The sequence below is a fragment of the Anabrus simplex genome, chromosome 4 (assembly GCF_040414725.1).
Source record: "Anabrus simplex isolate iqAnaSimp1 chromosome 4, ASM4041472v1, whole genome shotgun sequence".
Classification (NCBI taxonomy): domain Eukaryota; kingdom Metazoa; phylum Arthropoda; class Insecta; order Orthoptera; family Tettigoniidae; genus Anabrus; species Anabrus simplex.
This window is the reverse complement of record NC_090268.1, coordinates 321,552,813-321,575,127: the sequence shown is the minus strand read 5'-3', so window position 1 is coordinate 321,575,127 and position 22,315 is coordinate 321,552,813. Positions and strand designations below refer to the sequence as shown.

The window sequence follows — 22,315 nt, the reverse complement described above, 5'->3', positions numbered from 1 at the left end:
AATTTGTTTAGATCGATGTTCCCCGACTCAAAAATATCTCAGAAATATGGTTGTGCAAGAACTAAAACCTCTGCTTTAGTTCAATACACGGCATCTGAGGCAAAACAGGAATTAAGTGAACTTTTGCAAATAACGCCTTTTTCCTTGGCTACTGATGGTAGTACGGATTCAAATGCAGTTAAACTTTATCCTATAGTTGTCTCTTTCTTTAATGCTCAGAGAGGTCAAATATCAACTCTTCTATTGTCATTGTTAGAGAGTAGTGACAATACTGGTGAGGGAATTTTCTCTGTAATTAATAGTGAATTGTCTTCTTTAGCCATTCCATGGGAAAATTGCATTTCTTTTTCATCTGATAATGCATACACAATGATAGGGGCAAATAAAGGTGTTGCCAAATTTGTGAAGGACAGGCATTCTTCTGTTTATGTCCCGGGTTGTTCATGTCATCTCATACACATCTGTGCGCAAAAAGCATCAGCCCAATTGCCAGTCAATGTAGAGAACTTTTTGGTTCAGTTATATTACTATCTTGACAAGAGTTCTAAAAGACAAAACACGTTGAAAGTTTATCAGGCTGTTTGTGGCACAGAGGGTCACAAAATTTTGAAATATGTTAGTACCCGTTGGCTCTCGCTTCTTCAGTCTATTGATAGAGTTCTTGAGCAGTGGGAAGCTTTGACACTCATGTTTTGTAGTGAGACCCACCATAAAAGTGAGACCACCAAGCAATTTGAAACTGTGAAATCTTTCATACAAGACCCACACACAAAACTGTTTTGCTACTTTCTTCAGAGTACACTTCCTGTTTTTAACTCTGTGAATATATTTCTGCAACAAGATGCTCCAGCCATACATCTTCTTAGGAGGAAACTTACTGGTCTTTTAACTGACCTATTGGTCAGATTTGTTCAGCCATGTTCTCTTCAGTCAGAATCTACCTCCCTTTTGAGTGTTGAATTCAAGAGGAGGAAATACCAGAAAGCCAATGAGGACTTGGTAATTGGAGCAAAAGCTAGGGCATACTTGAAAGATAATGACTGTGATGAAGAGATGTTTTATAATTCGGTAAGAGAGTTTTATATGGCAGCTTGCAGTTACATTACCAGGAAATTTCCCCTTGATGATGAATTTCTTCAGCATGCCGAAGTTGTAGACATCTCTCTCAGAACGAAGGTTTCCTATTCATCTCTTGAATACTTTGTTCGACGATTCCCAACTTTGGTCAAAGAAAGTGAACATGACAAACTTGAAGAGGAATTTGCAGTTTACCAGTGTGATACTTTCCCGGAATATATTGTACATGGACCTAACATTGATGTTAATTGGGGCAAGATTGCAGAGCTTAAAAATGAAAGTGGACAGATTAAGTATAAAACCTTAAGTAATGTTGTATTTGCAGTACTAAGTGTACCTCATAGTAACTCTCCCACAGAAAGAGTTTTCAGTGTTGTTAGGAAAAATCAGACAGAATTCAGGCCTACACTAAGTACATCTACACTGGAATCGCTTATGGTTCTGAAGACGAAAATGTCATCTCAGGGGGAAGTATGTTACAAGAAAACCTACACCGAAAAGCAGCTGCCGGGTGCGAAAAAAGCTACAAAGAATTTTTTATCGCAGAACTAACAGGTAATGAGCAAATTTTATTGTGTTATAGATGATATACTTTAGAATAGATTGCTGTAGGGCAAACGGGGTGCTTTGGATTTAACTCGTAAAAGTTTTTGGCGGGGGGGGGGGGGGGGGTGTGGTTAAAAATGGGATTACTGATAACCCACTTCAAAGGTTGGCACCTCTGAAGTAGTCATCGTTGCACTGACAGTGCCACGACACCAGTGTTTTGGCAAGGTGACGCATTTGGCACTGGCACTGTGCACACCAGTGTCGGCAGAGGCACTGGAATTTGCATCACTAGCTGTAGGTATCTCAAACCTAATTTGGTGATGTATTCTTTTAGTTTCACAAATGAGATATAGCATGGCTTGAAATTATATACGCACTTCACAATCAACTTTACAAGTAATTCACTGATAACTGTTAGTCTGCATTATGACGACTCAATATTCGGCCGTCATCGAACTGACAGAAGAACTCCACCAAGCAGATACACGAAACACACTCAAAACATATAATCCATTTGGTCACTGACGATTACGTATCCATACCACTGTTCTATCTTCAAATGAGTGACTGACCAACTGTGGCCTCACTCTTCATATGACTATCCATCGATCAAGGCTCCATCCGACTACAACACTTCATGGCAAGCCTCTTCATTCAACTCCCAACCAACTGTAGCCTCACTCTCCTTCCAACCAACTGACTCCAATTGACTAGCTGCTATAGGACACAGCCCTTTATACAGACATTAGTTGTCACACCCCATCTTTAAAAACAGCTATGTTGTCACTCCCACCCAGCTACAAATGTTACATATTGTGTAGAAATAGCCTCAGGCAAATTAGGAACTCCTTAAATATTATGTAATCGCTAAAAGCATACAATGACAAAGCGATGACTCGACAGTTACTGTAACAGTATTGCACCATATGTTGCAATGTTTTAAATGTAGTATCACAAATAATATATCCACATCTGATATTAGGCAGTAAATCTCACTCTACATTATTTTGATGCTAACATACACAATAAATACATAATAAATTAAATACAATAAAGCAAGCAATAATTAATACATAATGAAAGCAGATTACAGAATTGAATCAAACAATAATAACAGTTACAACAACAATAATAATAATAATAATAATAATAATAATAATAATAATAATAATAATAATAATAATAATAATAATGTTTGTCCAACCCTTGTCCCGTTTCCCTACGGGGTCGGCTATGAGGTGAGGTGAATCTGTTTTGGCGGATTTTTATAACCGGATGCCCTTCCTGACATCAACCTCATCAGAGGAGTTAATGAGATGAAATGAATAATGTGATATATGATAGTAGGGAGAGGGTGAAACCCGGTGCCGGCAAATAGCCTACCCCTCTCGAATAGCACCAAGGGGTCTGCTCAAGGCTTAACGTCTCCATCCTACGGACGAATCACCATCAACAGTGTCATATGCCCTCTCTCCATATGAGCACTGCGGAGAGGTTTTGAATTTAATCCAGGCTTTTGGCACACAATCTAGTGATTAGCAATTGTATACCATCACCTCCCCTACCCTGCCGACCAACATTCTGATGGTGAAAATTTTTTCGACCAACGGGACTCAAACTGGTTAACCTCGGTGTCAGAACGTTTAGACTTCAGCGCCTCAACGATCATGGCCACACGGCGGGCTAATAATAATAATAATAATAATAATAATAATAATAATAATAATAATAATGGTGATGATGGTGATAATAATAATAATAATAATAATGATGATGATGATGACGATGACAAATGAAATAATACCAATAAAATAAAATAATAATACAGATGAATGCTTGTAACGGGATTTGAACCGTTACAGTCTATTCATAGTGACGTGAGTGACAAAAGTGCAAGTGATAAGGCAGATGTAAAGATTGCGAGCAGTGACGTCTCGAGAACTCGAAACAATAAGCAGAAAGTAGATGGCAGGAAATGAGGAAACTGCTTGTCTCTTGACAGATATTCCAAGAAAATTCACTAAAATTCCTGGGGCGAATTCAGTTTCTGATAACATTGATTTATCACCAAGATATGTTCTAGGTAAAATAATCGATGAAAACTTCTGGGAGAGTGTGTGCAATGAGACAAATAGGTATGTGAACAGTTGTTTGAACTTTCACTAATTATTTATTAACCTGACAATGGTCATGTGCTCTCTTAGAACTAAGTGATCAGGGGTGAGATTTTCCCTCACCTTCTTAACTTCAAGTATGCTATATAAATATTTGTTTTAACAGCAGGAGTAATCACTTAATTAGCTGTAATGAAGTATATTTTAAATGTCTGTGTAAGAAAAAATACCTCTGCCAGAAAAATAAAGAATATATGAACATTTTATCAAAATTAAATCCATTAAATATACGGAAAATATTATTGTCAAATTAGTGGTCGCGCGCGAGATATTTCCTCATCTTGATTGACTGGTTGTATTTAGAGTAATATTATTCTAGAATACAATACAAGGAATCAATAATCATATAAAATGGCTAACTACAATGCAGTTTCACAATATTGTTTCAATACTATAGTTCACTGTTCACCAGAAAATACACAGTACAGTAGAACCTCGATAATTCAAAATCCTGCCTAATTCGAAGAAGCCTTCGTTCCCGGAAACATGAGATACGGTTTCGCATGTTTTTTTTTTTTTTTTGCTAGGGGCTTTACGTCGCACCGACACAGACAGGTCTTATGGCGACGATGGGATGGGAAAGACCTAGGAGTTGGAAGGAAGCGGCCGTGGCCTTAATTAAGGTACAGCCCCAGCATTTGCCTGGTGTGAAAATGGGAAACCACGGAAAACCATTTTCAGGGCTGCCGATAGTGGAATTCGAACCTACTATCTCCCGGATGCAAGCTCACAGCCGCGCGCCTCTACGCGCACGGCCAACTCGCCCGGTCGCATGTTATTTAAATTGTTTAATTCGAAATACGGATAATTCGTAATTCGAAGTACAATGTCGGCCCCATTACCGAAATTCAGACTTTTAATTCGAAACTACCTTTACATTTTAAAGCAATAGTATGTTACAGAGTAATTTAAATTCAAACTTTATCCGCGTCATGACAGAACGCGTGTTCCAGAACGTGGAGGGGTAGCTTTCCGTACTTACACTCACTTCGGTGTGTCTACAGTGTGCTTCATAATTTCTAAGTTGAATGAAAACGGAATTCTTTTGTATTCAAGCTTTTAAGGAACGCCATAATATCATGCAGCAGGCAGTGTGCGGAAAAACAGAATCCGTGAACACTGGCGATGCTGATAGTTGACGGAAAAGCGTGGCTCATATAGGCCTAATCAATTCGTAGGCACCCAACAATACTGTCATTGATGTTGAAACTGCATTGCTTTATTTTAATGCTGAGCCCAAACGGTCTTATGATTTTAAAGGAGAAAGTGCCAGCCAGGGAATCGTACAAGGGTACGGCTCATTGTACTGGGTTGCATTGCACATGGAAGCGAGAAACTTTATCCCCCGTCATAGGAAATGTTTTAAGGGCCATAGGCTAAAATGTTTTAAGGGCATCAGGCACTTTCCATACAAGTGCAAGGCTCTAAAAATGCAAAGAGTATAGTAATCCAAAAAATAATGCATTTGCACAGGAGAACCAGCATAATTTATCCTCATCTTTGAATTGTGTGATTTTTTTCGTTGCGAGAGGTTATGTTTGTCAGTGATTTATCCAAGCGCATTATTTGAACATTGTAAATGCACCTTGTTGGATACATTTCAGAAATAGTTTTTTCCATGGCATTTGAAAGTTTTAAACTGTGAATCGAGGTGATAGCATACATTAATGCGTCTTAAAATAAGTTTACTTTGTGACGCGGCAAGTGTTTACATTTCTGAAGTACGAGAGAAGTGCCATAGCGGGAAGTCATATAAGGATAGTCATAGGAAAGTTTGGTTAGCCACGATGTTTTAAGGGCATAGGATACTTTCTGTGTAAGTACAAGGCATCTAAGATGCATACAGTACAGTAATCCAATGAAAAAAGCACTTGAATATGGGAGCTAGCATAGAGTTCTCCTCACCTTTGAATCGTGCTTTTTTTTTTTTTTTTTCTTTCATTGTGTGAGGTTATGTTTGTCAGTGTGTTAACCAGGTGCATTATTTGAATACTGTAAATGCACCTTCTTGCATACATTTTGGAAATAGTTCTTTTTTCATGGCATTTGAATGGTTTAAACTGTGAATCAAGGTTAACTGCATGGAGTAAAGGGCCTTAGAATATTTTGTAACGCGGCAAGCATACGCACTTCTGAATTACGAATTGGCGGTTAATTCGAAATCACGTCATTCGAAGTCCGATTTTTTAGTCCCAAAGACTTCCAATTAACAAGGTTTTACTGTACTTCTAAACATTGAGCACCTTTCCACATTACCCACCAGTTTTGGTTTTCATACTTGCTCCTTTTCCTTGTCAAGCACTTCGCCTCTGCATTTGAAGCACAACACGGCTGAAGTGTGTTCTTTGCAAATAGCCGCCGAACTGTCTCCACAGTATGTTACAGTGAAGCGATTTTTCTTCTTTTGAATAGAAGTCACACTTCTACCTTTCTCCCATCCTCTTTTATGCTTGAATGCACTGGTCTTTTTGTGTCGAGGAATACTGGTGGAATTTCTGCCTTATTATCTCTAACTGTTCCAGCTAAAGTTAGTCCCATGTCTTTTAGAAGGTGTAAGGCCAGAGGAACCGATGGAAAATAATTACCAACTCTGATGTTCTGTCCACTATTATCAATTGGTTCTGCAAGACATTTTACAACTTCTGTAATGGTGTTCACTACTGAGAAAGGTCCATCAGGCTGCCTTCCAATGTGAACTTTCATCTTGTACGTGTGGTAAATGCATCGACCAGAGAAAATATTTTAATGCCATATTTGGCGGCTTGCTGGGCATGAATTGACAAAATTGGCACCTTCCCCTGAAGGACTCCAACATTTCGCCAACTGTAACACACTTGCGAGGGCTGTAGTATGCTTGGCATTTCTCTACAAAATCCTCAAACACTTTGTGAATAGGAGTAATTTTATCAATCTCCTTTCTCTGCTTCCTGGTTGTGATGTCATCAAAGCAAAGAGCTCGGATAAGGAGGCGGAAACATCTCAGTGACATTACGAGACGAAAGAGTTCTGGAGCTGTACCATAGTCAGACCAAAGATCTTCTACATTTGCATGAGAACTTTTCAAAACATCAAAAAATAGAACAGACCAAATAAAGCTGTTATTTCTTCAGAGTCTGTGTTTTAAGAGTCTCTTTCTCATGCATAGTTTTGAGGCAATTTAAACATTTTTTGTTAGTACAATCTACAATTTCTTGTATAGTCTCAACAGAAAAAAAAGCAATCTCCATGTTTCAATGGGGGAGGTGAAATGTTCTGCATCACCTTTTACTCCAGGCAGCCATCTAACAAGGTTCCTGTGTCTTGTTTTTGCAACAGACTCTTGACAATAGATGTTCCAATTTGTTTGTTCATCTTTCCCTAAATACTGGGCACCGGCATGATCTACTTCATTATCTTCCAGTCCATCACCAGATATATCTGAAGTACTATTGTGATCATCCAATTTGTCTTCACTACCACTGTCATAAGCACTACCATAATCCAACATATCATTTCCTGCTCCACCTCCTCTTCTTAATTCTTCCTCCACCTCATCCAACCAACTCGAGACCTGTTCTTCTAATCTATTCTCCATGTTCAACTCAATTAACAATTTATTTATTTTTTAGGCGAGGAACTGCAATCGGTAGCAAAAAATTTTTACATTTGTGGTCGCGGGTGAGTGAAACTCTCAGTCATCTGCAGACGCGCACAAAAACTTTGCCAGCCCCAACATTTCAAACACCTGACTGCAACTGTTCGCAGTAAGCAATTGGTAACGTCTCCCACTAGGAATACCCGAGAGGGAGGGAATGTGCGCGCGATCGCTGCGCAATCACATACGAAGAAATCCGAAAGTGAGACAATCGCTCACCCCGTGGCCACTGACGGGTTAATATTATTAGTTTTATATCCCACTAACTACTTTTATGGTTTTTGAAGACGCCCAGATGCCAGAATTTTGTCCTGCAGGAGTTCTTTAACATGTTGGTAGATTTACCGGCACGAGGCTAACGTATTTGAGCACCTTCAACTACCACTGGACTGAGCCAAGACTGAACCTGCCAACTTGAGCAGAGAATGCCATCGCTCTACCACCTCAACTACTCAGTCTGCCTGAACTTTCACTTGGGAACGCCATCTGCAAGTACTAGCTAGGATTCAAAGTGGTATGATGCAACTATTGATGAAATAAAGGAATTAATTTCATCATGTATTTTCATGTTGCAGGTGAAGAAAGACAATCTTCAGTCTTCCTGGAGTACAAGGAAATCAACTGAAACTCTTTCTTGCTCCTATGATGCCATATAAATTATTTTTGTTGAGTTGTCATTTACATTTCATAAACGAGAGAGAGAGAGAGAGAGAGAGAACCAACCATTTAGGTCAAATAAGGAACCAGTTCACATTCTAAACAATAAGATTCAGCACTCGTACATGTTGAAAGAATCTAGTAAAAAGTCAGGGCAGGTTCTCATTTGTGTAGTACAACCCTCAAAGATAATTCTGGATAATGTATTATAAATTAAGCAAATCTTTTACTGGACACTGACATCAATTTTGTGTCTGCACAGGTACAGAGGATGGTAATGACTGGTAACAGTGTTCCTTCACATAAGGCAATTGTCATGGAACTAATGGCTCCTTTGCTGAATAAAGCATATTCATTGGATACAGACAACTGCTTCATGTTCCTTTTATATTTGTAGAAGAGCTCTTACTGAACAAGGCAAATGTTTAGGATATAATGAAGATGAATAGAAAATGAATACCTCAATCCCCTGAAAAAACTGAATAAGAAAGGAGAAGCTATTGCAAGGTACAGTAACAGAAGATTGTAATCAAGTGACAAAGTAAGAAGCCAGTTTCAGTAATGTCAACCATTGACATGACATTAATATGACACCACACCGCAAGAAGAATAAGCAAACCAATGAACAGATTGTGAAACCATTATAATAAAGGGAAGAGTGGAGTAAACAGAATGGACCAGCAACTCACTTTGTTTCCATTGATGCAGTGGTATATGAAAGCATACAAGATAATATTCTTCTATTTAACTGACATGGCGATTTTCAATTCTTATGTAATGTATAAGGTGGCTAAAGTAAACAGGGAATACAACTAGTTCAGGCTTCTTAAAGCTCAGAAGATAGTGTAATGTGTCACCACACCAGACAGAGAGAAGAGGCTGTCAATTAGCTGACTCTCCAATGTGACAACAGGCTGCTTGCTGGGCTCACTTCCCTATGGAGATCCCCCCAAACCAGTGTCGAGAGTGTGCAGCAAAAAATAATAATAATAATAATAATAATAATGCCAGAACACTTCAACTATTAGGTGATGTATGGCATTCTATATACTTTACGCACAATAATATGCCAAAATTACATTGATATAATTCATTGCAAATATTTCTGTGAAAGTTTTATGCTATTTGAGTCATTAGCTTACGTAGATATTAATATTTTAGTACCGTCTTGTACAGTTCCTACAAACAACACAACTTAAATGGTAATTTGAAAGTCCTGAGCACAGATTTATATGGTAAGCAGACAGGTTAATAAAATCACATGCAGATTCACAACAAACAGACAAATATATTAAATTATTACCTGGAAAACTTTTCTAAAAAATGGACTACAAGCAGACAAAATAACTTTGTGAGCTTTTAGACACTGGCCATCACTGGCTAAAGTGACATCTACCAGACCACCTTCTTCCCACAGTGTTTCAAAGCTTGTCACAATATTGGAGTGGAAACTATTCCATTTCAGACATATTTGTTGACCAGCCATGATTTCTAAACATCTGCTGGAACATCACAAAACAAAGTTAAAATCAATCAACTGATTTATTAGTAACAAGGTTTAATTATATAGTACTAGTGGCTTGTGCTAGAATTGCTGCAAAAAAAAAAACATGGTTCCAAAATAATGAAATATGACACTGAAAAGAAATGTCAGGGCAATATCTTAAGAAAGTCAAATCCTGTTAGGGAGTCTTCCTTTAACATGGTTATTGTAGAGGGTCAATGTTCCCTCATAGTGTTTACTCTGTGGTTGTGTACTCTTTGTATGATGCATGTACGTAAACTCCATGGATCAGCTGTGTGGCTATATAATATGTGTGTAGTTGGAGGAGCTCACTGAGCTCAACATGTTAGCCTGTATGTAACAAGTAGTAGGATGTGTATCGCTGTGGAGTATGTGATCAAGAACAGTGTACGTGTACAGAGATGTTGGATGTTCAATAAACCATTCTGTTAACTAATATATGAATCGTGCTTACGTTACTCCTTATATAGGCCGATAGTTAGTTCACCTACAAGGTTATGCACCCAGAACAACAGAAATTTAGAGATCCAGGTCGACAGAAATTCGGACATCCAGATTGACAGTCTGCTCAGTATGTTTGAGAAGGTTCCAGAAGATCGTCAGAGCTATAAAACTACAAGATTCCAGAAAGTTCCAGTGAGTTGTTTCTTCTGTTGCTTGCATATATAGTGATGGCTATCCAGTGACAATGGCGATTAATGAAATGTATCACATTCAGCAGTTTTCGGGTGCAGATTTTGGGAACTGGTCGTTTAGAATGAAGAGTGTATTACGTAAAGCTCAAGTGATAGAGGCTATTGAGGTTGCTGATATTGCTACGAAATCCGAAAATGCTAGTAAGGAAGCAAGAGCTCAGGTGTTACTCGTTGCTGGTGTATGTGATAGTGATCTTAATTTTCTGAAACAGCATAATTCAACTTACACTATGTTCAGAAGTGTACAAGATAATTTTAAAAGTAAAGGGGCTAGAAGTCATTTATATTTGAGGAGACTTTTGAATGAAGCTAAATATGATGGTTGTAGTTCATTAGCAGAACATTTTATGAAATTGGAGGACTAATTCTCACAATTCAAGGACGCAAGTTATCTGAGGATGACAAAATTAATTACATGTTGGTGTCAATGCCTCGTAGTTATGATTCAGTGGTGACAGCTCTTGAAACTCAACCTAACTTAACATTGGACTTTGTGAAAAATCATCTGTTAAGTGAAGAAAAATGGAAGAAATTTCAAAATTCTGTAACCAGACGTGATCACATTTCTCTCTGCTTCCGATGTGGTAAACCAGGTCACAAACAATATCAGTGTAAAGAACATTCCAATTCTTCAACAAAGTAATTTGAAAACTCAGTACAAAAAATAATTTAATTAGGCCGAAAAATTACTAACAAATCAAAAGGGAATGTGCATTCCTTGAGTAACAGTACACTTGTAATTTATATACCCATGATTAGTCCACTGTCACACATAAAGCGGATGACGAGATCAGCAGTAGTCGCGTCATCGGCTAGTATGCGTTCGAGTGTTTCCTGGAGGCCGGGGCTCCGTCTTAGGCCAGGGAGATCAGTGCACTCTGTGAGGATATGGGCCACGGTGAAGTCGGCACCACAAGAACACATGGGGGGGATGGTCTTCCCTCCTTAGGAGATAAGAGTGGATAGATCGTAAATGACCTATCCTCAGCCTATACAACACTAAGGCCTCTCTCCGTGAAGGCCAGAAAGAGGACCACCACACGGTAGTTGTCTTCTTAATTGATCTCAGCTTGTTGGGAGTTCGGGTAGCTAGCCACTCCGATTCCCACGACGCCATGATGGTTCAACGTAGCTGAGAACAAATATCTTTAGCTGGTACACTGACAGGTCTTCGAGGTAAAAGTACCGCTTCCTTTGCAGCTACATACGCACGTTCGTTTCCCACAATCCCAACGTGGCTTGGAAGCGACACAAAAGTGATTCTGGTGCCAGAATCACTTAACCTAGCTAGAAGGTCATGAATCTGCTGCACCAGTGGGTGTTGCGAGAAACAGGCTTCAATAGACTGCAGAGAGCTCAAAGAGTCGGTACACATAAGAAAGTGGCTTCTTTTATCACGTAGTGCAAACTGCAGGGCCTCTAAGATGGCGTAAAGCCCCGCAGTATACACGCTACATACACTAGAAAGCAAGATCTTCGTGCTCATATCATCGGTGACGAAAGAGCAACCAACATTATCTCCGAAGATACACTCCGCGGCCGGATATTGATGAATGAAGTCACAGAAATACCTCTGATAAACGGACCTTGGGTCCACGGAGTAGATCTAGACGTATATCCGGTCACAGAACTAACCACGGAGGTACCTGGCTGAAAGTTTGTCCAAGACAACCACCAATATCGATATTCAGATCACGACACACAAGATATCAATTCGAAACCCAACCGGCAGTGTGGCTTCGGCCGGTTTTGGTACCTCTGGTGGTATTGGGTACTAAAGGTACATTGATAACCTGGATGTAGCGGCATATCACGAATTTTGGTGGCATACGTGAGCAGTAACTGCTGCCTCCTTATCCGTACAAGTGGAACTCCCACTTCGGCGAGTAGGCTGGGAATTGGACTGGTACGGAAAGCTCCTGTTGCCAGCCTAACTCCACTATGGTGAATACAATCTATGTCACCGGTGGTGAGTTGATAGTCGGTGGAATCATTTTTGACTTGTCAAAAGAAACTAAGGAACTGACATTTTTAGAGAATTCGACTAAATTTTGTTGTTGTTGTAGAAATGATGTAAAATTTTGTGTGTTTTATTTCTGGTGAAATCATGTGATTTTAAAGAATTTTCAGGACTCACAGAAGAGACAATTATTTACTTAATCATCGAGTGTTAAAAGAAAAGACATTGATATTGTGGAGATCTCCAGTAATATGTTTGTTGTAACCCATTTTTTGTATCACCCTGTAGTGCCAACGTGGAGGCTTCGATCACAAAATCGCTGAGTTTCGCAATCGAAACCTCTAGAATATATTTCCCAGATTACCATATATGGTGCTGTAATGCTATTGGTGAAAATAACGCCAAATTGTGTTGGTGAAACTTTGGGTCGAAACATAGGTAGCTTCCCTGATTGGCTGTTTGAGTATTTCCCAATTTCCGGCCCTTTGGCTCCTTAGGAGGAGCAAAGCTCTGTTCAGCGTCTTTGGTTTTCGTATCTCTTAACGATCAGACGCACCTTGTAAGGTGGTCCGCTCACCGGCTCCAGCCATCCCGGGGTAAACATGTTTTCTTTTCTCAAGTGTTAAATTAAAATGTAATTTCACTTGTGCGGAGTTTACCTTAGACCCTGGTTTTTACCGTTTTGATTTTGTAATGCCGTAGTTCGTCAGCTAGGCATATCCTTTGTTTTGGAGGCAATTCCTTTTATTAACCTTTTGTGAATATGTAAACTTTAATTTTTTCTTCTGAGTTGCCTCCAGTAATTCCGCGTCAATTTAATGCACACCTCTTGAGTTATGCGTCCCTTACTGATGTGTACTAGGAGAGGACTGCCCCTCTATAGGCCTCTGCGCTAAATTTAATTTCAGTTGTTTCCTTTCCTTGTAACATTTTTCAACTTGCCTTGTATGATGTTTGTAATTATGTCATTTTCACCTTTAATTTTTCAAGGTAAATTTCAACATCGAATTTATGCTCGCTTATTTAAACGTAATTGTAATTCTGTGTAAATATTCACTTTTCTGAAGAAACACTGATAGGAACCTCGTGGTTCGATTTAATTTTTTAACTGATGATGTTATCCTTTTACTCTGTGTTCTTTATACCTTGTTTAAATTCTATATGTTGAGTAAAATTAGACTGAGGGTTAATGTTCTCGCGTTTCTTTCCCTACAACGTCACGTAAGATCTCGTCCTCTGTAGGGTTTCCCGGCCTGCTTCCCATACTTCCTTTCTCTAGTTGTCATGTTCGTTATCTTGCGAAGCCACGTGTTGTCAAAATTAAAATGTTTTCCTCTTGGTTTTCCTGGTATATCATCGGCTGACGCTGTTCTTTCAGGTTTGTTATTTTGGTTTATTAAATCATTACTTGTTTTATATGTACTTGTTTATTATGTGCTCTTGTCTGTGAAAGGAAGGGGGGTCACAATCTAAAAGGCTCAGCATAGATTTTGATGCTGAGCCATAAGCCGCACTTCCATAGTCAATTTGGGAGAGGACCATCGCCATCTAAAATCGTAGCAGCACCGCACGGTCAGCCCCCACGAAGTGCCGCTGAGAAACTTAAGCATGTTGAGTCTCTTCGTGCAGGCAACGTTCAGCTGACGAATGTGGGGCTGCCACGTTAGTCTCTTATCAAAATGGAGACCCAGGAATCTGCAGGTGTCAACCACTGTTAAGACACTGTTTCGAAACCGGAGCTCTGGTTCAGGAAACACAGGCCGACATCAACAGAAGTGTAGAACTGAGGTTTTCGCCGCTGAAAATCGAAAGCCATGTTGCAGGGCCCACCTGTCGACTCGGTTAATAGCTTGCTGTAGCTGTCTCTCAGCAAACGAAACCCTTCCGGAGCTGTAATCTACAGCTAAGTTGTCTACATACAGCGATGGAATGACTCCGGGCCCAGCAGTGGCAACTATGCCATTGACGGTGATTGCGAACAGCGTGACACTCAGTACCAATCCCTGAGGTACTCAATACTCCTGAACGTAATATTGAGAAAATGCATTCCCTACTTGGACTCAAAAGAGACAGAGGGACATTAAGTTTTCAATAAATGTTACCAAATTTCCCCAAAATCCCTACTGGTGAAGTGTGGAGAGAATCCCATATCGCCAGGTAGTGTCATAAGCTTTCTCCAGGTCAAAAAGCACGGCGACTAGGTGTTCCTTCCGGAGAAAGGCCTCCTGAATGGCGCTCTCCAGTCTGATCAGATGATCAGTGGCAGACCAATGAGAGCGAAAACCACACTGGTAGTAAGACAAGAGACTCTCCTTTTCCATGGCACACACAAGACGCCGGTTAACCGTCCTTTCATATAGCTTACACAGGCCATTTGTAAGGCATATTGCCCTATAATTATTCAGAAGCTTTGGATCTTTACCTGGCTTGGGAATTGGCGTCACAATTCCCTCACGCCATTGAGATGGAAACACACCCTCACTCCATATCCTGTTGAATAGGGTGAGGATATCCTTGAGACATCTGTCACTCAAATGCTTAAGCATTATAAGCATTTGATTGTGGATATTGTCCAGTCGAGGGGCCGTATCTCTGCATGGCGTGAGTGCACTCCACAACTCCCACTCCGTTAAGGGCACATTGTAGGGATGTGAAGCACTAGAGGCAAAAGAGAGATGGTGTGCCTCTGCTTCATACTTAATCGGAAGAAATGAAGAGTCGTATCTCCTAGAGCTGAACGTATCTGCGAAATGTGACGCAATGTGGTCAGCAACAACTGAAGGAATCGTAACTATATCTTCATTAATGGAGATTCTCTATTCCGACAATACGTCGGAGTTTTGTCCACACTTGCGATGACGGAGTATGTGCCGTGATGTATGACGCATACTTTTCCCACGTAGCTTTCTTACTTTCTCGAATCAGAAAACAGGCCTTCCCGCACAGACGCTTAAATGTGATATGATTGGCCATCGTAGGATTCTGACAATAATGCGTAAAAGCCCGTCGGCGATCACGTTCAGCCGCTGCAATTTCGTCCGTCCCACCATGGGACTTGTTTCCGGTGACGAATACAGGACGAGGAAGGAATTGTTTCCTCTGCAGCAGCCAAAATTCCAGTAGTAATGCAAGAAACGTGGTCGTCAACAGACTCCAGCATATCATAAGCCATCACTGCAGGTTTCGTAAATTCTGGCCAATTTGCCCGCCGAAGTAACCAGCGCTTGGGTACTTTGGACTGTCTTTGATTCAAGAGAGATAGAATTATCAGGAAGTAGTCACTATCACAGGGGTCATCGTGTACTTGCCACCATAGCAGGGGAACTAACGCACGGATGCACAAAGTGACATCCAGGTGTGAGAATGTGCCATGTGCTGAAATGTGTCGGTTCCCCTGCATTAAGCATGCAAAGATCAAACAGGCTAATCATTCGCTCGAGCATCCCCCCCTAGCACAGGAAGACTGAGAACCACATAGTATATTATAGGTGTTCACGTCTCCTAGCATGAGGAAAGGAAGCAACCAAGTGATCAAATCTTGTAGTGCACGCATTTCAAGGTTATAATCCGGTGGAATATACACATTGCAAACTGATGTCATTACTGGCAACGGAGTGCGAACTGCAACTGCATCTAGCCGAGTACGGAGCGGTACTTCGCTGAAGATGTCGGAGTAAACTAGGGTATAAACGCCCCCAGTTGCCGCGCCATACACAGCTACTCTGTCCTTGGAAGAAAGACGATATCCTCTCATAGTCGTGTCGTGTCCAGGTCTCAAATGACATTCCTGTAGACAGACTATGGAGGCCGCATAAACAGATATCAGCTGACGTAACTGAGCTAGGCGATAGTGGTAACTACCGCAGTTCCACCACAATAGTGCCATTGTGTGGATAGGGAAAGCTTTGAATTCAGAGCAATTTCTTGCCCTTCGTTCAGTCCATTACCTGCCAGGTTCCGCTGTCTTTGTCGGTATTGTTTTTGTCACAATCACCATCCATGACAATGAGTGGTTCAGTCTCCATCGTCTCCTCAGAAGAAGGAGGCACTGTGATTGGACACTCCGCAGACTGTGATCTCATTGATCGGGAACAGTGGGCTTTCTTCCTGGGAGAACTAGGTTCTCCAGAAAGTGATCGAACAAGAGGGCATCGGGGCCTCTCGCTCTTACCCACCGTGTCTCTCTTTTTTGGAGGAGAGCCGGCAGATGGCTTGCCGGATTTCGAGGATTCCCCGATTGAGTTGGAGAAGGCTTCTTCTCCAATTTCTTAAGGGAGTTCTGTGGCTTCACCTTCTCCTCCTTTGGCATTGGAAGGGAGGGATGGACTTTCCAGCCCTATTTGGGGAAGTCTTTCCCCCTGCCCTGTTGGGGGAGGACTTCCCAGCCGAACGTTCCTGGGAAGCACCCTTCACAGGCAATGTTGGCAATAACGCACTTTTCAATCCTTGTGCTCTTAAAACTCCAGTTTCTTTAGCAACTATCTTTTGTTGCAGGCTTGGACTTATCAATGCATTTTCAGTACTGGTGTTCTGTACAAAACTCTCTGGAGTGATCCGCACATTTGTGACCTTTTCAGCGAAGGAGATGGAGAACTCTGGAGCCCCCATGGACTTGAACTTCCTCCAGCCGTCTGGATAAGATAGCTTATCCAGCATTTTTATCTCCTGGATTTTCTTCTGCTGCTTGAATGTGGGGCACTCCTTGGAGATTGGAGCCTGCGCACCCGGGCAGTTGACGCGCACAGGTGGTGGTGTGCAATCAACCCCAGCATGCTCGCACTTCCCACACATTTTGCAGGTCGTCGTACCTGTACATCGCAGTCAGGTGTGGCCAAACTTTTGACAGTTAAAACACCTCATTGATGCTGGAATATATGGACGAACAGTCAGACGATACATTGCTACCTTTATTCGTTCAGGTACGGTCTCAGCGTTGAAGATAAGGATGAAAGCACCTGTATCGAGTAGCTTATCACCCACATGCCTCTTCAACCTCTTCACGTCGGTTACACCCCGACGTGCTAGGTACCGGATCATAGTATCATCGGAAGACTTAACCAAATCCCTGTGGAATATAACTCCCTTGCAGGAGTTAAGGGTTTGGTGCTTCTCCATTTTCACGTCTACCTTTCCGAATAACTTGACTTTAAGTAGCTGCCTGGACTGTTCAGCCGTAGATGTCTTGATAAGTACGGATCCATCGCGGAGCTTATGCATCTCGTCTACTTCACAAGTAATAATTTCTTCGATTGAATTGCTTATCATAAAAGGACATTCGTCAAGGAAACTTTTACCATCAACCATGGAAGCAACCAGGAATCAAGGAAGACACTCGTCACTTACATAGTCTACTGGAACTGGAGTATACCGCTTAAGTTTCTTACTCATTTTTGACGCTGTTTTTTGAGGGGTGCCACACTCTGAAAAAGAGGAAGAGAAAGAGGTTCCGTCTTTGGTCCCATGAGTACTCCGGAAATATGAAGTCGACCTTCGGCAGAGCCAAGGAGTTGTACCAATGCAAGGCTATATACTCCAGAGGGAGCCCGGTATCTGGAGGGGGTCGCTAGGAACTACTTTCCCAGTAGCCATGCATCACCTCGCCACGACCCGAAACTTGTGAATGGGGGAGGATAAAACCTCCGTATTAACCTATTCTACCCGAGGCAGAGAGGGTGGCCAGGCAGGAAGAGGAATGAAATTTAAGAAGGTGAGAACAGAAAGGTAGAAATAGTGATGAAGAATAAAGAGCACAGACACCTCTCAGGCAACTCGGGGAACACCTTGTTAGTTAGGCAATCCAGCATGGGTGACCCTGAGCTGGCACAGCCCTCGGGATCAACAAGTACACAAGCCCCCATACCGACGTCAAGGTCATGGTGTCCCTAGAGGGGGCTCCATCTAGAAGCTTCTACAGAGAAAGAGCATCTTCAAGGTCATAAGAACATGGTTGAACACATTCTTGTACTACAGTTTCCATGACTCGTGGAAATACTTCATGAAAAATGGACAGCAGGGGAAATAATTTCAACACTGATGCAGATGGCAAAGTGTCCTTTTATGCAGATCAAAATGAAGTTCAAAGCGAAAGTGAGTCAGGGCGAAGTTTAAATTCATATAACTTTGATAATATAGTGTGTAATGTAGAAGAAAATAAGCATGGTAATACTGAAAGTGATCTTGTTTGGTATGTGGATTCAGGTTGTTCTGATCATTTTGTGTCTGAATTAAATGTTTTTGATACCTATGAGAAATTAAGACTTTCAAAGAAGATATGTGTTGCCAAAAATGGTGCTAACATTGAAGCAATTGGTATAGGGAATATTAAGGCTAAAATGTATGCAAATGGAACAATTGTTCCTTGTAATATCAAGAATGTATATCATGTGCCTGAACTTCGGAAAAATCTTGTGTCGGTGTCTAAAATGGAACAAGCTGGATGTAAAGTGGTATTCCACAGAAATTGTGTTAACGCTTCCTTGAACAATAGATTAATAATGTCAGAAAATGAGATGGTTCCTTGTATAGGCTACTGTTAGGATGAAAATTGATAAAGGTGATGCTAGTTATGATAATACTTTGAAGGTGTGTAAACCCTATGATGAATTACAACTGTGGCATAGGAGGTTAGGCCATCCGAACTACAAAAGTACTGGTACGTTGGTAAAGAAAGACAAAGTCTCTTAGTGCATTGGCACTGCCGGTGGCTCCAGTTAGCCTATGCAGTGGCCTCCACGGTATGCACTAGCCAGCGTATTGGTAGGTGAGCTAGGTACCAACTGATGAGCCCACCCTAGCACACGAGGGCGAAACGCTGGCAACCAAGAATGAGTTAGATGGAAAATTTATAATGTCCAATAACGGACCATTTATATTGGTATTATAAATGTACTCATTCAGGACAAATACTTCAGATTCCCTATGGGAATCAACATCTATATATCAAAGAAAGAGCTAGTTAATGGACTGAGTGACATACAAAGTGCTAAATTTTAGAATTATAGTTGTGAAAATTGTATCTATGGTAAAATGTCTAGATAACCATTTACTGGTAAGAGAGAAAAATCTAGTAAGCCAGTAGAACTTGTTCATACTGATGTCTGTGGTCCAATCAAACCATTAACATGGGATGGATATGAATATTTTGTAACATTTACTGATGATTTCACACATTTTACTGCAGTATATCTAATGAGAGTGAAGTGTATGACAAATTTGTTGAATATTATAACTATGCAACTACTCATTTCTCTAGAAATTTGTTAAAACTTAGAGCAGACAATGGTGGTGAATATGTTAGTAATAACATGATAAGCTTTTGCAAAATTAAGGGTATAAAGTTAGAATATACTGTGCCATACAATCCAGAAATTAATCCAGTGTCAGAAAGGATGAATAGAATTTTATTAGAAAAGGCTAGAACTTTGTTGACTGAATCTGTGTTACCCAGTGGCGGCTCGTGAAAAAATCGTCCTACGTGCTACAAAAAACAAGCTAAATACGCTGTTTTAAATCTGCATATTGCCATGATGAACAACGCATACTTCAAACTTGGTAATAATACTACTACTAATAATAATCATAATAGAAATAATAATAATAATAATAATAATAATAATAATAATAATAATAATAATAATAATAATAATAATAATAATACAACTTTTCTCGCAATTTATTACTCAGAACAAACAAAAACAACATTAATTTGGAAGCAGATGAATTCTTCGACAACTGTCTACGAGATAAATAATTCATTGAAGAAATATTGTTTTTACTAACCTAATGGCGCAACTTACATCAGTGCAAATAGAATCGTGGGAATATAGATCCCCACTAAGAACACTAATTTAATTTCACTTTATATACACTGCAGTGGATAAATAATTTGATAAATCTTCGTATAAACTTTAGCACTAACACAATGACAGGAAAAACACGCACCAGTAATATAACCGCGAGATTAAAAACTGCACAAAGCAACTGAAAGAGCTGCCAACTGATTCATTGAGACCTCCCCTATTAGGTTACCAGAGTAAATGTCCGGCTCCATGGCTAAATGGTTAGCGCGCTGGCCTTTTTGGTCACAGGGATCCCGGGTTCGATTCCCGGCAGGGTCTGGAATTTTAACCTTCATTGGGTGTACGTGTTGTCGTCATCTTCATTTCATCCTCATCACGACTCGCAGGTCGCCTACGGGTGTCAAATCAAAAGATCTGCATCTGGCGAGTCGAACATGTCCTCGGATACTTCCGGCACTAAAAGCCATACCTACGCTATTTCATTTCACCAGAGTAAATTACATTGTAATGCGGGATAACATTTAGGGTCAGTCAAAGATTCTTTGACTCACCTACGAATTCCTTATTTTTGACACAAAAGGAAGATGGATATTTTAATAAGCATGTGTGAGATAGATTGCCTCCACTTACGCTTTACTTTCGAACCCAGACGATGCTACTCTCTAGTGGCAGATTCGCTTACCACGTTCAACATAAGCACGGCCAACTGGATCCCTCGCTGCGCTCCGGGTAGCAGGAGACATCGAGTAATTCTACCCCCTTGCGGGAGAGAAAGTAACTATAAACGGGATCAGTGAAAGTTGATCCCGGTTTACGGTATACTCCGCCGGCTAGGGGAAGTGTTGCAAGCTTGGCTGCGCCTGCGTATTGCTTCCTTCAGGCTACAGGCAAGGGCTCACTTCACATGAGCACGAGCCTTGTTCCCCGGGAGAACGGCGCTAGGTGTTCGACAGATCTCGTCCTGATTTTCACAAAACACAAATTCATATCGTACTCAAAACAACGAAAAGGCACCAGGATAATTGTACTGTACATAAATAATATTCCTTACAGTTCCAAGCTACGTGCTGGAGCCCGGTAGCACGTACTGACCGGCCGCCACTGGTGTTACCTAAAAAAATGTGGGGCGAAGTAATCTATTGTATAACTTACTTGACTAATAGGAGCCCAACTGTATCATGTGACAAAACACCTAGTGAGTTATGGGAAGGAAGAAAACCCAATCTGTGTAATCTAAGAGTTTTTGGTAGTATTGCTTTTAAACATGTGCCTAGAGAGTTAAAAAGTAAACTAGACCCTAAAAGTGAAAAGCTAGTTATGACAGGCTATGCTCCAGCAAGAATTTGGAGGTTATGGGATGCTACAAGGAGAAAGATTATTCTAGATCGCAATGTGATTTTTGATGAACATAGATTAGGAAACAAGAATGTAGTAAATGTATCAGTCCCATCTCAACCTCAGTCCGACTCGCTGGCTGAATGGTCAGCGTACTGGCCTTTGGTTCAGAGGGTCCCGGGTTCGATTCCCAGCCGGGTCGGCGATTTTAACCTTCATTGGTTAATTCCAATGGCCCAGGGACTGGGCGTTTGTGCTGTCCCCAACATCCCTGCAACTCGCACACCACACATAACACTATCCTCCACCACAATAACACACAGTTACCTACATATGGCAGATGCCGCCCACCCTCATCGGAGGGTCTGCCTGACAAGGGCTGCACTTGGCTAGAAATAGCCACACAAAATTATTATTATTATTATTATTATTATTATTATTATTATTATTATTATTATTATCTCAACCTCAAAATCACTGAAAGTTAGCTTTGAAAATGAAGTAGAAGGTAATGCAGAAAGCTCAGATCAGGTTGTAGAAAAGAATTAGGAGAAAACCAGTAGAACATGACGGTTACAGAAATGAATAAGGTAGCTGAAGTGGCAGAAGAAGAGATGTTATTTGCATTGAATGTACAGTCAGAGGTAAGTGTCCTATCGAGTGAAGGTAAGTTGTATTGTTATTGAGGAAGAGTTACTCTCAATAGAAGAAAGTGTTACATGTGTAGTAAGTGTAAATTGTGTAGTTACTCCTGATAAGGAGAAATTATCTAGGTCACGTATTGGTTTATTGATGTATGCAACAGATGTATTAACTGGTTATGCTGATGCGGTTTTTGCTAGACACATAGATCACAAGTCAACTTCAGGATGTATACTTTAAGTGTTTAATAACATAGTAGTTTGGAGAA

General features: G+C 40.6%; 1 protein-coding gene across 3 annotated transcripts in view; it reads right to left on the bottom strand.

Moving 5' to 3' along the window:
- Window positions 1–22,315, bottom strand: part of LOC136871943 (protein bric-a-brac 2) — a 305,261-nt gene that overhangs the window by 261,606 nt on the left and 21,340 nt on the right. For 2 of the 3 annotated variants that reach the window (XM_067145688.2, XM_067145689.2), the window contains exon 2: window positions 9,395–9,590. In XM_067145688.2, coding sequence (XP_067001789.1) covers window positions 9,395–9,590 — 196 coding nt within the window. Of the gene's footprint in view, window positions 1–9,394; window positions 9,594–22,315 lie in introns of all 3 variants that reach the window. The other variant, XM_067145687.2, reaches the window with a different exon arrangement.